This window comes from Euphorbia lathyris, chromosome 8 (genome assembly GCF_963576675.1).
Source record: "Euphorbia lathyris chromosome 8, ddEupLath1.1, whole genome shotgun sequence".
Lineage (NCBI taxonomy): Eukaryota > Viridiplantae > Streptophyta > Magnoliopsida > Malpighiales > Euphorbiaceae > Euphorbia > Euphorbia lathyris.
In genome coordinates, this window is record NC_088917.1 from 56,197,730 (window position 1) to 56,214,290 (window position 16,561).

General features: G+C 36.8%; 1 protein-coding gene across 2 annotated transcripts; it reads right to left on the reverse strand.

Annotated features, from left to right (window-relative positions):
* Positions 1-842: 842 nt before the first annotated feature.
* On the reverse strand, positions 843-11,923 carry LOC136202002 (uncharacterized). Of its 2 annotated transcripts, none has more exons than XM_065992413.1 (6): positions 11,353-11,923; positions 8,978-9,064; positions 6,254-6,430; positions 6,079-6,165; positions 5,937-6,008; positions 843-3,099 (listed from the first exon to the last, which is right to left on the reverse strand). In XM_065992413.1, the coding sequence occupies exons 1-6, from the start codon at positions 11,566-11,568 to the stop codon at positions 1,156-1,158; spliced, it is 2,583 nt and encodes an 860-aa protein (XP_065848485.1). In that variant the 5' UTR covers positions 11,569-11,923; the 3' UTR covers positions 843-1,155. The 2 variants fall into 2 exon arrangements, with proteins under 2 accessions (XP_065848485.1, XP_065848484.1); XM_065992412.1 differs by having other exon boundaries at positions 6,254-6,433; positions 11,353-11,921.
* Between the last annotated feature and the right edge of the window lie 4,638 nt (positions 11,924-16,561).

Consider the following 16,561-nt stretch of genomic DNA (forward strand, 5'->3'; position numbering starts at 1 on the left):
CACATTGTATCTCATAATGGAACTCAATTTCAAGACAGAGTGAGGGATGTTTTCCAATAGTACAAGATTGAACACCATAAGTCGACTCCATATGGGCCTCAAACTAAGGGGGCAATTGAGGCAGCAAACAAGAATATTAAGAAAATTCTTACCAAAACAGTCAGGTCAAACAGAGATTGACATGAACAACTACCGTTTACCTCATGATGTTACAAAATAACAATTATATCTTGTACTAGAGTTACCCCTTTTTTTCTCTGGTATATGGGATTGAAGTTATTTTACCTACAGAAATGGAGATGTCACCTAGAATTGTCCAAAGACGGTATGATCAATTGGTTTTGGTTAACGAAAAGTGATTGACAGCGCTTTTTAGCATATCCAATTGTATCAAAGGAGGACTGCAAAAGCTTTCACAAGAAGGTAAAGTTGGGTTTGATCTTGGTTTTAAAACACATAACACATACAAATTCAAAAAGAAAATTTAGACTAAACCGGGAAGGCTTGTTTGCTTTATTAATTGAATAGTCGTTACATAATTACTGAATATAAATAAGAGATTGACTAATCTGCTCTTTTTCTCCTGCTTCCAATAGAACTTTGTGTTCCTTTGCAACTGCCTCAGAGATCTGCTTTCACTTGTGAAATTGCACCTTCTCACTTTCTTTTAATATACTATAACTCCTAGAAACCAGACAGATCTCTTCCTTTGGTACTCCAAGAAGGCCAAGAGGGATTTCAAGACCAGAGAGATTTCAACATCTAAATTTGTATAGATCAGATAGATCAAAGGCTAAATAGGTCATTATACATGTAAGTTAATCTACTAGTAGTTTAACGCATAAAACAATAAAGCCTCAAGTGAAATTGATGAAATTTTTTTTTCCCTTTTCTGTTTTCTCGCAAGAAGAGCACAACATAAAATTGAAAGGTGGGCATCCGCTCTATCCAAAACACTCTGCCACACCAATTAATGAAGCCTACATATGGAATGAAAAATCAAAGAAAAAATAAGCCAAAAAAATTTATTCTCTGAACTGAACTATATATATGTTACAAATCCTAATTATAGGATTGCTGATCTACCCACTAAACTAACACTGAGGCATGAGCCCAGACACAAGAATTGGAAGCCACTGTTGTTACAAAACCCCATCAAGCTTTATTCAATTGTACATGGCTCGGAAGGAACTTCACCCGACTACACTGTTTTAACTTCGATATAGCTGCTTCTGATTTTCCACGCATCAGATCCACATACACTGCCGTTAAAGTTGCCTCTGGACTGTCTGGTATAAGTGCCAATGCATGCGTCACAAAATGGTGTGCCCGTTCGAGCTCCCCTTGTGCTGCAAAAATTGCTGCAAAATCTGCATAAAGAGCGCCTTGTGCCTCTTCAGGCTTGAGGAAGACAACGCCTTGTGATTCATCAGGAGACGAGGTCTTGGTATTGGCTGAAACTCCATTTAATTCTTCGCAGTCCAAAATTTTGTCAACTCGCCATTGCTCACAATCCTCCTGACTGAAAGGGAGCTCGATTTTGGTTCCTATGGACAAATAAACTGATAAATACTCAGCAGCTTCCTTTGGCTTGTTGAGCAAGCAGAGGGCCTCGGCTACATAGACACGACCAAGAAAAATATAAATCCTTGAGCATCCAGGAAGCTCCAAGAGAGACTTTGCAGCAGCCAAGGCCTTCTCAGGATTTTCAAGTTCCAATTCTACATATGCCATGTTAGCAAGAATAGCTTGCCTAATCATCTGATTCTCTCTTCTGCGAATACCTTCAAAGTTCGATATCGAGTTCTGCATTATCTCCTGACTTGTTCCTCCCTTCGGCTCTTTTGCATCTCCATTCGCATTAAGCTGCCCTAATCCTACAGATACAGCTGATGTTTTGGTATCAAGGCCACTTAAACTCTTGTGATTTGAATTCTTGAGAGAAACCACTTCGCTCGCCTCATTTTCATCCAAAGAGATACTCGAAGGCAAACTAGACTTCAGATGGTTTACATCCGAACTGTCCAACAAATGCAGCGCATTGAGTAGACACTGGCGGGCAAGGGATAAAGAGAGCTTAGGCTGGCCGTCGCTGCCCAACATCAAATCATCCCTTTTGACCGAATCCACGTGACCATTTCTAGCATTCCCATTTTCTATTGCAAGATGCCTCCATTTCCCCTTGCCAATAACATAAACTGTAATCTCTGTTCTGTCTGTGGCATTTATAATTCCCTTCTCTAAGGCCATCAGACAGCATTCAGCAAGCCGAAGCCACAATATAGGAAGGTTGTAAAAAATTAAAGTTGCTTTCTGGAAGCAGCGAGCAGCAAGTAAAGGCTTCCCACAAGCCAAGTGCTGTATTCCACAATTGTATGTGATGAGAAGAGATTTGTCTTGTGAGAAAGTCAGCAGCTTCAGAGGTTTGTCCTTCCAAAGAGATGAACTGCTACTTAGTGCCTTGCAAAAAAGGACAGATGATGCATGGTGATTCCCAAGCCGGTAATATATGCACCCAAGGTTGTTATACATGCTTGAATTTCCCATCTCTGTACGATTACTAGATGCCATCAACAACTTTATGGCCTTACGATGATTTCCACGAGCATATTCAAGCTGAGACTTCAAGAGGAGAGCTGTTGAAGAGTCTCTACCACGAGCGATGTTCATGGCAAGCTTAACTTCTCGCTTTGCTTGTTTTAAATTTCTTGTGAGAAGCAGGAAACGGACCTTGTAAAGCTGCAGCTGAAGCTTCAGATCAACAGAAGACATGGACTTATCAACTTGGGTCCTTGAAAGATCGGCTGAAGATGAAAGACCAGGTGGCCTTGTCAAGTTCTGCCCACCTATGTCCAGTGAAAACATGGTTTCATACTCGAGTGTTTCCTCTGATAATGATAAAGTTCTGGATAACGAATTTTCCAAGGCATTCCCACTAGGTGTAAAATCAGAATTAGACGAATCCATGGCTGATGAACTGCTGGGTACAGGGGAAGATTTTGCAACTGGATTCATAGATTGTTGTTGTGCTGTGCTTCCATTATCACCTTGACTCCCGCAGCCAACGCCAAAAGCTTTTTCTAGATAAATCAATACATCCTGATCAAGTGAAAAAAAAAAAATCAAACGTCAATTATAAACTCCTGATCAAATGACAGATGTGATATGTCAAAACAAGCAGACAGCTTTTTGCCATAACCAAACTCTGAGTTAATGTGCAAAGCTGCAAAAGTCAGGCAAACAAGCACAAACACAGATTTTAAGGCAAGATATTTTACAGCAAGATGAAGGCTCGCGATGGGAGCATTTTCCACTAAGTCAAACACATAGCAGTGCCAAATTCATGAAGTCGTAACAAAAGCTGCACACCCTACACTGTTTAAGGTGTTTCTTCACAAGGTCCAAACAAGCTGTCTTAATTTGCCACAAAAAGAAAAAGCCCAACCATGCTTTGAAGAAAGAGCCTTCTTACATTAGAACTTCCAATACATCTTTACTTTCTAATTCCTTTATTTGCCAATACTTAGTAGTCTAGGATTTACCATACAGTTTACCATATTGGCAATGTCAAACCCAAAAACTATAATACATTGTACTGCCTAAGACCTAAAGGAAAAATATATAATGCTGTTGAATAAAGTTCTCATTGCAATATAAAAGAGTCAACCATTTTTACTGCTTATTACCAATTACAACCATCTTCCTAATACTTTGTTTATTTTTTCTCGTAGAGGGCGAGCCTTGGCGCAACGGTAAAACGTTGTTGCCGTGTGACCAGAGGTCACGGGTTCGAGTCTTAGGGGCGGCCTCTTGCCAATTAAATTGGCAAGGGAAGGCTTGCCCCCAAAACACCCTTGTGGTGGGACCCCTCCCCGGACCCTCGCTCAGCGGGGACGCGTAATGCGACCGGGCCGCCCTTTTTTAGAAGGTAATACATGACTAAAAATTGCTATTTCATTCTCATGTTAACAAAATCAAGTGTATTCAAAATTAACTTCATATAGAACACAATACAAAAGCCTGATAGAACAACAAGAACCGAGTCCAAGAACTTTGGGAGTCACTTTTCTTTTCTCATTGAGATAAGACTAAAGACTTGCTAAATTTCTCAAGGAAAATAGGCACAACACAACAATCACGTTGAATGTGTTTATTGCAAGTTATTGCCTGATGCAGTGTCAGGCTAAGATCAGACATCATAAACCAAACAGAGAAGATTTCAGTTAAAAATGCTATAAAATATCAAAGAGCCAGACATGAGATATAACAAAAATTCATTTCACATTCATTGCAGCAGTACAATTAATTTGAACCACATATGTATGACAAGAAAAGGTTTTCAAAGAAAAAAAATGAAAATAATTTGTATAAAGCACAAAGAGGCAACATAGTCCACCCATTTATGGTATGGTCATTACAAGAAGCATTTTCACCATTGTTCTGTTGTTTCATGTTTTATGTCAAAAAACGCTCTTGTATGCCAAATTACAAGTTCTCAAAGAAAATGGTCACCGGAATTTAAGTTCCATTTCTCCTCCAAAAATGGAAAGATACCAGCAGCTGTTTCTCAATTCCAGCTGTTCTCACATTTCTTTTTGGCGATTTTTTCCTTTTTCTTCACTCATCAAATTATCAAAGGGATCTCCAACAAAATTATCCACAAATTTCATTTCCAACACATTAGATGAACTACTTAAGGCACATAATGCGCAGGAAATTATAAAAATTATAATAGATAAGATGAATCATGTGACACTTGGGTGATGTTTGGTAACATTGAAAATTAAGTGCTTAAAAAGATAAATACTGAATTTCAAGCATTGAATTATAAATGATAAAACTATTAAATAGTGAAGTTGTTTGATAAATACTGAAATTTAAGGTATTGATTAAGGTTTTTTAAGATAAAAAAAAATTATTATATGAGAAGTGATGCTATAGATATATTTGAAAAGTATGAAGTATTTTTTATATAGAAATTTAGAATATTATTATTGTTGATGTTCAACTTAATATTAAGTTAGATATTTTGACTTGATAGATTAAGTGATTTTTTTACTTGATTGAAAATTTTAAGTTGTGTTAGCAAACAAGCTGAAAACCAATAAGCACTTAAATTAAATCATTAATTGGAAGTGCTGAATTAAGTTATCAAACAGCCCCTTGGTAAAGTAATTTATAAATTAAAATTATATATCATTCTTGCTATTATAAATCATAAACAAAAAAACACCATTTCCCAAGATGTATGATTGTATAGTATCAAAATATGCATTCCAAAAAAGATAAGGGGAGGAGAGTTTGGACTCGTAGTTCTTCATATTTAAATAGAACCTACAAAATTAGAGATGCAGAAAAACAAGCATCATTACAAGAATACTTGCACACCGAAAAGGAAACTTTTCTTTAATATTTAAACCAACACTGAATCATTTAAAACATACTTGAGGGTAGAGCTTCTAATGCAATTCTTCAGCAAAATCTTCTAAGAAAGAATTTCCAGCAGGCAGCTTTGTTTAAGATTTCAGGGCTAGTCATTCCATAGTATTGTTCTATTTATTGTTCAGTTTCCTTTCCCTCAAGCTATGGGGTTAATAGTAAGGCAGGTGTCCTTTCTGCCTTGTAGGTTGCACAGTCATGTGAATGCATGTTTCAAAAAGCAATGCACAACACCTAGCCTAGCATCTAACAGGAGAATTATAATGTTCAGTTAATTGCAATTCATCATCCAAATACAGTGCAGGAAGGCCAAGCACAAGCATATGTTTTCCAATTGAAAAGCTCCCTATCAGCAAAAGGCAGCATTCTCTTCTATACATAAATGGGAGATAATTTGAAGTGTCATCCCAAATAAGTTATGACAAACATTGGATGCCAATAAATTGTAACATTTCGAAACAAACAGGAGCAGCAACACTGTTTCACATTCAACTTACAGCTGATTTTGACGCATCCTGGCAGGCAAGGGCAACATCCAGCAGCAAAAGGCAAACAGTAAGAGCAGTTGTCTGCACATTAAAAGTGGTCCATCAAGTTACAATGGAAGAACTACCATTAGAGTTCCAGATAGTAACAAACCTCATCAATAGGTTCAATATTGTGATATAAAGGTTCTAGAACTGACAATGCCTTCGTATACTCATGAAGATGAAACCAGATAATTGCCTACAAAATAACTCAATGTTTCAATCAATGCTGTAAAAGAAGTTAACAGCAAACAAACATATGAACTGCAAATATATCAAGAACCTACGATGTTCAATGTTGCCACTGCCGAGTCAAATTCATCCATGTAAACAAGAGTTGTGCTATTTGCAGCAGAAAATTGTTGTGCAGTTCCACTTCCTTTAGACCCTGAAACGACTTTGTTCGGAGCATTGCTCACAGTCTCAACCTGTTCTCCAGAGGCTTGCGCAAGAAGTTCGCTTTTCTTCTAAACCACCATAAGCAAAGAAACAAACAAGAAAATATCAGTGTCTACTCCGTAGGTTGAAAATGGAAACAATCCAACAAATGATGCATCACAATTTTATTGACAGTTGTCCAGTCCTTCAAGATAATTTAACTCTGCAGTACATAAATTAAAAAACCTACATAACTATTCAAACTGGTAATGGTACTTCAATATGTTGAAATTAATACATAAATTTTGACATGAGGCTATTGGCCAGTCAGAAAATCATTTTTGCCACTTAGCATTATGTGGTATCTCAACTGTATTAAACATCCAAGAAAATGAGCTGGCAAGAAAAGGAGAGAGTTTTAACTTTTGGTACAAGTAGAGCACGCAAATCCTAAGGTAAATTTCAGTTAAACAAATGTAATATGTAAGTGCGACATCCAAAGTAAGAAATAAATACACAACTCCTCACCATCCTCCCAAGTTATGTACAGGCCACATATGTATAGGCAAGACGTACTCAATTCTCAGAATGGGTTATTGCTATAGGTCAAAGATTTTTGTAATGGCTAAGACTTTTGTGATGCAAGCCGCACAAAAACAATGAAAAAATACATCCAATGCAACATAAGTACAACATCCAAGCATACATATGATTGACACATTGCTTTGATCTCTGATGCTATCTTCTTATCACCTTTCTCCTCCTTCACGCCAAATCCTTTCAGCTCATTAGAGAAAAGAAAATTTGTAATATTAAAGAAGGGAACTCTATAGACACCCCAAACAAACTATCAGTAATCACCAAATCAGTCAAGAAATTCCTTAGACCACAAGCACAAATAAGAATGCTATTCAGAGCAAGGAACACACAATTCGTCATTAGACAAAAGAATCATGCCAAATGACAGCTTTCCCAGAAAAATCCATTCATTTTGAAGAGAAAGGAGGTCCAACTCCCCCTTGAGATATCAATAAGTGACAATGAAATGATACAAGGTCTATTGTAATCAAATTTCATAAATGATAAATAAGTAGTAGAAAAGGCACAGCTAACATATGAAGCTTTCATCGTGGCTTGACTAGTTCTTCAATAACCAATTATCTCAAGTAAATAATCAGCACAGGCAGCATCACCACATAGACATTTGAACAACCCTAAGTATTCCACTCTCTTGTAATCATCTTCTGGCATTACAAAATCCATGCAGCAAGACTTTACTGAATCGATTTCACATTAGCATGCCCCAATTTTTCCATGAAGGGTTTATTTTACATTCTAATCGTTTTCAAAGTTTTTCATGTTTCTAACCTATCTTTTATATCATACTTATAGATCTTCACTCCACTCTAAATAAATTTAACCCATGGTGACAATATAATACAAAAAGCACAGATATCAAGGAGGCAATCATATTAAGGCACAAACATGTACTAGAGGGTGACATGCAATACACATGTATGCACCTAACAAACGTGAACTGAACTATATAGATAAATCATAAATGTCACTATATAAGACATAAGCTTCTATATCAACGTATAAAATATGCACAGAAACAATGGCTTTAAATAAAAATAAAAACTAAACAGAAGCTATTTAGGAGGCTCAAAACATCTTTATTCAACAACCACCATCACTTGCGCAATCAAAAGATAACTAGTCATCAAGTTCGACATAAACACCTTGATCACCACAATCAAACTAATCAGTTTCAAATTCTTCTTCATACTCTTTTTTTTTATATCAATAATCCTAATCTCTAAGATTTAAAGGAGTATCAGTCCTAAAATGAGAAGATGCTTCTACCTTTCATTGGCCTAGGCATAGCACTTGAGGTGAATATAAATAAGACATATTAGCCTTCAACTGATCTAGTATTACACTTCCTCTTTCACTTCACTAGCTTTAGCAACAATAGCTAATGTCAAATAATCAGGCTTAAAATACTTGTTTATATTCTTAATCAAATAGTACATCCATTCTCTACAACCATTCATTAGTATCATCCACGTCTTCTTCAATCAATATGGTGTATCGTATTGATGTGGCATTGCTTATTGTTGAAAAAATGTCCCATTCACAAGCACAATTAATGGAGAGCAAGAGAGGGAGGAAGAAATAGATGAGAATCAGTTTTTCGAAGCCTAAAAAGACGATAGAAAGTTATGTTTCTATAAGGAATGTTGTGATGGAGTGGAGGCATTCAAAAGGAAATATATTATTGTTTAAATCAAGTGTACCGACTATTCAATAAATTAAGGTTTAAAAACTACTACTACAAGGAGGAGCATGTCTCATATATAGTCTCTGATTTTCACAAACTGAGCCACACAAAAGAAAGAACATCATCAACCTTGGGCCAAAGGCAGGGTTACGGTGCACTTCAAAGGACTATGTTATGAAGCCAAAATAATAGTATTATTATAAATTAACTAGTTTATAATCTTGAATGCTTCATACATAGCTCATTGAACATGGCATGCCAAATAAAGCAAGTGGGATTTATTGATGTTACTGCAACAATGAATGTAGGAAGAATGACAAAATAGATATAAAAGAAAAATGTGAATTACCTTTACATTGTTCAGTACTTCAAGCAATCTTCTTGGATCTGAACAGTCATCTCGAAAGTATTCCGCAATAGCAATATTATGAAGAACCTGTTAAATTTTAACCAAGAAATCAAATTGTTGAAAGAAGATAAAGAAAAATCAAAACATTTCACAAACAGCCAAAACATGGTTGTGGAGATTAATAATGTCTCATATTTTACATCTAAACTCTGCTCCATAATAGACTACAATGCTTATAGGAAGTTCAGATGAGCAACGCATTCAGTGGCTGGCTAATCAGATTGTTCAAAAGATTAAGATTCGATTTTGAATCAAGAGATACTGTGAACATTTATTAAATCAGGAAAAATTAAAGAAAAAGGCTAACAATTGAACCTATATGATTAAACCAAAATTCCAGTTCAGTCAAGATAAAGAAAAAAAATAGAAGTTTGATATTCTACTTTAAATCAAGGATACTCAAAATCTATAATATCGAGCAACATTAAATAAAAGGCAAGCTGCTGAAACCTTTATAAATATGCCAAAATTTCAGTTCTGCCAGAATACAGATTGCACGGACAACTAAGATTTGATTTTAAATCAAGAGATATTGTCAAGATTTATAAAATCGAGCAAACATAAAAATAGGCTAGGTTGCAACCTTTATGAATATACCAAATTTTTTGTGATTTGATTCTAAATCAAGAGACGTTTTCAAATCTAAAATATCAAGCAACATTGAAAATAAAGGCTAGCTGCTGCAGCCTTTATGAATATGCCAGAATTTAAGCTCTGTAATGATAAAGGTTGCACAGAGTTTTTAAATCAATAGCTACTCTCAAGATTTCCAAATATCGAGCACTTTAAATAGAGGCTAGCTGCAGCAACTTTTACTAATACACCATAATGTTTAGCTATCAAGATAAAGATCGCACGAAAAATCAAGATTCCAATTTAAATCAATAGAACTCTCAAAATTTATAACGTCAAGCAAAACCAAATACAAAAGCTAACTGCTGCAATCTTTATGAATATACCAAATTTGGCACTGTAAAGACAAGGATTGCGCAGAAATTTCATAAAATCAAAAAACATTAAAAATATAAGCTAGCTGCTGCAACCTACAAATGTACCAAAATTTTTGCTGTAAAGATAATGATATCACATGATTTTCAGATTCAATAAAAACTAAAAAACCAAGCAACATTATATAAGAAGTCTATTTGCTGCAACCTAATACACCAAAAATTTGGTTCTGTCAAGATTCCATTTTGATCAATATACATGCTCAATAAAATCGCCATTAAAAATAAAGGCTAGCTGCTGAAACCTTTCCACATATATCAAAATTTTGGATCTGTCAAGATAAACAATAAGTAGAATTTTAGAATTGCATTTTATATCATGAGTTGTTCTCCAAAATTAAAAATTCAAGCAACACTTAAAATAAAGGCTAGCTGCTGCAACCATTATGAAGATGCCAAAATTCTCTGTCAAGACAAGGATCTCACAAATAAATTCAATAACCAGTTATATTCTCACAATTAATAAAATCAACATTAGAAATAGAGGTTAGCTTCTGCAGCCATTACAAGAACGTACCAAAAATTTGTTTTGTGTTGATAATAACTAAGCCAATTAGAAATTCATAGAAATTACTTGAATAGCTGAAGCAGTTTCCCAATATCAAATACATAGAGTGAAGCACAAGTTACCCAATCACATCTCACACTACTCTGACGCCCAGTATTGTAAATATAATATTTCGAGAAACAACATTTTGAATCAAAACTGCAGGCCACGAAGGCATACAACTGAATCCCAAATTCTGGATGTAACGGTTTTTTAGTATATCATGACTGAAACAATTAATAATACTCCAAAATCTCTTAGGTTATATGAGAATAGAAAACAAAGTGGAAGTGCTAGAAGAAGGAAATCACCCATGTGAGCATCACATAGCAAAGAGCAGAACTAGTTTTACTTTTCAACAAGAAAATAAAGTCAATCGGTTGAACTCATGTCAAAACAATATCATACTACAGTATCACCCTCGCTTTCATGCAACTCTATAACAAACAAATTTAACAGTCAGCCTCATCCGGTTCTTGAGTACATTTGGTTAAACTTGAACAGACTTGGACAAGTAAATCAAGTTTCACGATGTACTGAAAACAGCCTATGACGAAAGATAATACTAATTCGAAGTAGCAAATTCCACAAAAGCTCAAGTTCAAACTATCATTTCCGATTAAAATAAATAAATAAAAAAGATCCTAGCAACATTCAGTACTCAATTGACTCCAAATAGTAAAGAATTCATATGCAACCATCCCAACATTCCACATCGTAACAAAAGCGGGCAAGAATGTGGAACTAGTATATATAATTACTTTGGGATCGTCTTCCTTCTTCTGCTTAAGCTGATGCAAAACGGAGAGACACTCAGCGAAACGACGGGATTGGAAATGCAAGGCAGCATCCTTAGCGAGAGCAGCAGTAACAGAGAGAACAGCGTCATCCTCTGCGGTTGATGAAGACCCAACCGGCGGAGTGTCTCGATTCACAGGGGGAGTAGATTGCGAGGAAGATGAATCTCGCGAGTCCATGATCAGATCCAGGGAATCAGAAGGCAAAAATGTTCAAACCTCAGTATGCAGTATTTCTAAATGAATCGAAAAATTAGAAAAAGGAAAAGAAAACCCTAATGCTGAGGAAATCTGGATGGAGAAGAAGAAATAGGTAGGAAATGAATGAGAAAGTGAAAAAGGAAGAAAGCCCCTAGGGTTTTGCAAATTTGCAGATATGGAAGTTAAGTGGGGAAGAAAAGGAAATAGGGGCGATACGAGAATCGGATAGAGAGCGAGGTGGGAAGTAACTCGTTCGTTCCTCTCTATCAAAATCAAACTGGGTTTTTTACTCCAAAATTACTCCACTTTTGATACGGTTACGGTGCATCTATGGAGTATGTCTACTCTAATTATGCATTTTTCAAATCTTTTAAAACTCAAAATATGATTTGTTAAATATGTTTTCGATTGGTTTAAAGGATTTATAAAACACTTTGCAATTTATTTTTATTTTTTTCTTTTTGTTAGTATGTGACAAATCATTGATAACATGCACGGTAGAGGTCAGATAATTGATGCGGTTGAAAATCAAGCAATTTGACTTTTCAATTCGTTCATTCCTCTAAATTTTGAAAGTTGATTAACGGGTATTCGTGCGTGAATCAACGTTCGTTAATGTTTCTGATATTCTTGTTGGGTCAATAGTCAAAATCGGGTGATAAAAAATATGGTTAGCGACAAATGGCACTATGCTGTTTGAAATCATATTTATGAAAAGATTGTTAGAGATGCAGTGTTTTTATTTTATAACTTCCTATTCTTATAATGACGTAAGTTCCTAAAGAAATAATGTATAAAGTGAAGTTATGAGCTAATTAGGATTATGAGAAAACTATATAAAGAAGAATTAAGAAGATCTAACTAAGGTACTGTTAGCGATATTTTTGAAATATGCTAATTTCAACCTTGTCACGTGTGGTTAGGGTGCGGGCGTGCCAGAGAAATTATTTCTCAATTATTAAAGACGGTTAAGTTTATGGAATTGCGCGCCAAAACTTGAAATCTTAAACGAAGCGATTGGCGAGGGACGCAAGGATTGAAAAAGTCCCTCTTTGGTCTCTAGCGCCGTTATAAAAACTTTGCTAGATAATTATTTTATTTAAGCTACTCGTATAAATTGAAGACGGGTAAAATAAGGAAATTAAAAGTACGAAATTGACACGAGATTTGGTGAAAAATTGGTATTTTATTGATGAATCAAGGTTTGAATACACATGTTCAAAAAGCATTAAAACGAGATGAATTACAATTGAGAAATCTCTATATTAAACATATAGGTAATCAATTGAATCAGAATGAACAAATCAATACAAGAATTGAAATGCGATAAAATAAATTGGAATTCAACAACAAACTCGGAGCCACAATAGCTATCTCGGATTGACGTTGAATTTTGGTGTTGGTGCGAGGTTCTTGGAGAGCTGCAGCCGGTCGGGCCCGTACGGTATGTGCTCTTTGCAATGACTAAACGTATGGTAGGCAAATGAGGCAGATTTAACCTTCAACTTCGGGAGGCTCGTTTGGATGCTTAAGGACTCGGAATCGGATGAGTAAGTAGGCTAAATTTAACTTCGGAATGTCAGGAACAAACTTCTATAAGGGATCGAAGGCTAAAACGGATGCTAAGTAGACGAAATTGGGAGTTGAAAATAACTGGACGGATCTGGAAAATCCTGGAAACAGAGTATCTAAAAGAATTTGGGCTGGAAAGATCGGCTTGTACATAGAGTTTCTGAACACGGAATTGGGAAAATAAATACACTAGATCGAACTTCAGGATGTCAGGACCAACTTTGTTGAAGGGATTGAAAGCAAAAAATGACTTTAAATAGACGAAATCGGGCTTTGAAAGTAATTGGACGAATCTGGAAAATTAATTTGAAAACAGAATTCTAGCTATGAATTGAGTAAATTAAAGGCTTGGGAATGCTAAATCGAATTGAAAAAACTTGAAAAGAGGCTATTGGAACTTGAATTAAGGCTAAAGGAGAGCTAAAGAAGGAATCGAAGCTAAGAAAAACGAAGAACAAAAAGAAGAACTTGAAGAACTAAGAACTAAAGGGACTAGAGACTAAGCATTGGAGCTTTGAGAGGGGGTTTTGTGTGTTGAATTGAGTGATTTTTTATGAAGGTGAGGGGTTCTATTTATAGTTTTTTAGAGTGGCATTTTGGTAATTATTCAGTGGTAGGTAATTATTTATCAACTAACTTACCACTAACTTGCCACATCATCAACTAACTCAACTTCCTCAACTTCCACTAACTGCTGTTAACTGCTTGCCGGAAGAGAGTACACGCCCCGCGTGTGTCGGGGTACGCCCTGCGTAAAGCGGCTCCTGAAGCTTGCGCGTTTCGTTATGGTGTTTACGTGTGGCATATAGGAAGGTACGTCCCGCGTAAACAAGTCTCTAAAGCGGAACGTCTTCAGATGCGCGGTATACGCTCCGCGTATGGAAATATACGCCTCGCGTAGTGCGGCTCCTGAAGCTTGGAGCGCCTTATTTCTACAGCTTACGCGTGACGTCTCTGATGTTAAGTTCCGCGTAGGAAGGCACGCCCCGCGTGTGAGGATGCACGCCCCGTGTGTTTGTGCTCCTGATCCTGAAATGTCTTGTTGGTGCGTTTTACGCGTGGCGTATAGGAAGGCACGCCCCGCGTAAAGGAGTCTCTGAAGCGGAACGCCTTCGGAGATGTGGTATACGCCCCGCGTATGGAAATACACGTCCTGCGTGTTTGCGGTGAGTTTACGAATATTTTTATATTTTTTATTTTATTATTTTCCAGATAAAATGTAAACTATATCCTAAAATCTAAACCCGAGCATTATATATATATAATAAAATTTATTTTATTTTGGGCCAACAATTGCCCCCCTCTTTTGTGCATAAATGAATTAGCAAAAAATAAAATTTATGTACAAAAGAAGTTTTAATAAATATTTTCTCTTTTTAAGATAAAGAATCCTGCAGGATTTTTTAGAATTTGAATTCCTTAGAACTCTCCATCTTAATCTGTCTACAACTCTTCTTCCTCCTTTGTTATTCCCTTTTATTTTTTGTTTCTGTCATTTTCTTTCCCAAGGCTCAAGAACATTCAGAATCAAGCTCTCAGTCTTTCAAATATGGGTATGCAAACTATTTTTCTTCCTTTTCTTTCTTTTTGATTTTTCTTTTTGCTTTTGTGTGTGTAGAATTACGTTTTGTAAAAAAGCTGATAAATTGAATTGGAATTAAATATAAGAATTTTAGAGCTACCACGTGTGAATGGAATTGTATTGCTGAAATTTTGTGCCTGTCTGTCTCAGCTGCGTGTTCATATTCTGACACCATTCGCGCTGATTCTCGCTTAGGCATAACACTTGGCTTGCAGGAGGTAATTTTCAATAAACTTTGCAATTTCCTGATCATGTATTTGAAGGTAGTATCCATATGCTTTAATTGATCGTGTTTATACTTCAATTTCAGGATAGTGTCTTTACTATTAGCCCTGTCGCTGCGAATAACTCCCCTTTGCCCCCTTATCCCATGAGTAGTCCTACCGAATTGGCCCTTCATAGGAAAACTTATCAATTCCATGCAAGTAAGAAAGGGCTGATATTCCCTCGCTGTTACATTGGATGGAATGACCTTGTAGATCGCTTAGAACCGAGATATGCGAGTGTTTGGGACCAAGTTGGCATTAGGGATTTTGTTCGTTTGACCCGTCTGAAATCACTCCTTGTGTGAATGTGCTTGAGGGAGTGCTGAATTATTGGTCGCCGGTATGTAACTCGTTGATCCTTCCATTGGGTCCCATGTCTATCACTTTACGTGATGTAGTTGCTTTGACGGGGTTGCCTATTATTGGAGAGGAAGTCCCGAGTTGTGTCGAGACAAATGCGTTCCCTGAAGTGAAGGCTATCTTATCCAAAGAGGCCGGGACGTATGTCCAAATGATCAGAAGGAAATTGGACAAGAGAGAGTTAGATGATGAGGATCATGTGCATTTTCTGTGGATGCTACTTAGCAATTATATCTTCGAACCGTTAGGCCTCAGACCTACTGTAGAGATATTGATCATCGCTAAGGCTCTAGCTTCGGGCCGTCGTTTGGCTCTTGGCACCATATTGTTGGCCTCAGCATTCCACCGCCTAGCTCTTACTGTTGAGGATAGACCATTCATAAAACCTAGAGGTGGTTTGTGGCTATTACAGCTGTGGCTTTTTATCTATTTCCCTCATTTGGCCACCGTATCATCAATGGAGACTTCGGGGCACCTTGGCGTGGACCTTTGCTACAGCTCTTCGAGTTTGGCTGTTAGTGTGGTTGTGAGATTTCTTCGTACTTTAGTGCCATCTACCCATAACAAGTTGTTTCTTTTTTGGGAAAAAGATAACTCGTGTCTACCATCATGGGCTCTCTCTTACTTGTATGTTTCCCCCCATGAAGGTGCTGAATGGTGGATGACGGTATGTGCGACACGTCGGTTACACCATGGGGTGAACCGAACCAGAATCTCTCGCTCATCAAACCCTGGTTTGACCTTATATGCACCCTGTCTTTGGGCACGTCAACTAGGCTTTTTCCAATCTATCCCGGGGCAACTCCCATTTCCTACCCCTTCTCAGCAGTGTGGGGCTAGTGATGAAGATATAGCGGCTGCGGTTCTGGATGCGGGATATGATCAGGGACCACTTCTGCTTGGATCGGATCAACCTTCGTTTGATGCTTGGTGGGAAACCATTTTTCAGCATTGTATCCCACCTGTTGGTAAGCTCTTTTTGTTTTATTTTTATTTTTATTTTTTTATTACCCCTTTTTTTATTTTTATTTTTAGATTCAAGCGGTAGCTTAGGGAAGGACAACAATTTGACTTTCCTAGCCCCGAATGTGCTTGACATTAACGACAAGGGAAAAGGAAAGGCAGTCATGATGGATGAGGGAGAGCGGGTGGCTGATAGGGGTAAAAAACCCCTATCTTTGGGTACGGTTTT

Bases quoted from the DNA above. Each gene is read 5' to 3' on its own strand.
- LOC136202002 (XM_065992412.1), bottom strand. From the start codon at position 11,568: ATGGACTCGCGAGATTCATCTTCCTCGCAATCTACTCCCCCTGTGAAT. The intron at 9,065-11,352 runs GTAATTATATAT...AAAATTTAACAG, and splicing joins AGAAGGAAGACGATCCCAAA to GTTCTTCATAATATTGCTAT. The intron at 6,166-6,253 runs GTAGGTTCTTGA...GTTATTTTGTAG, and splicing joins CAGTGGCAACATTGAACATC to GCAATTATCTGGTTTCATCT.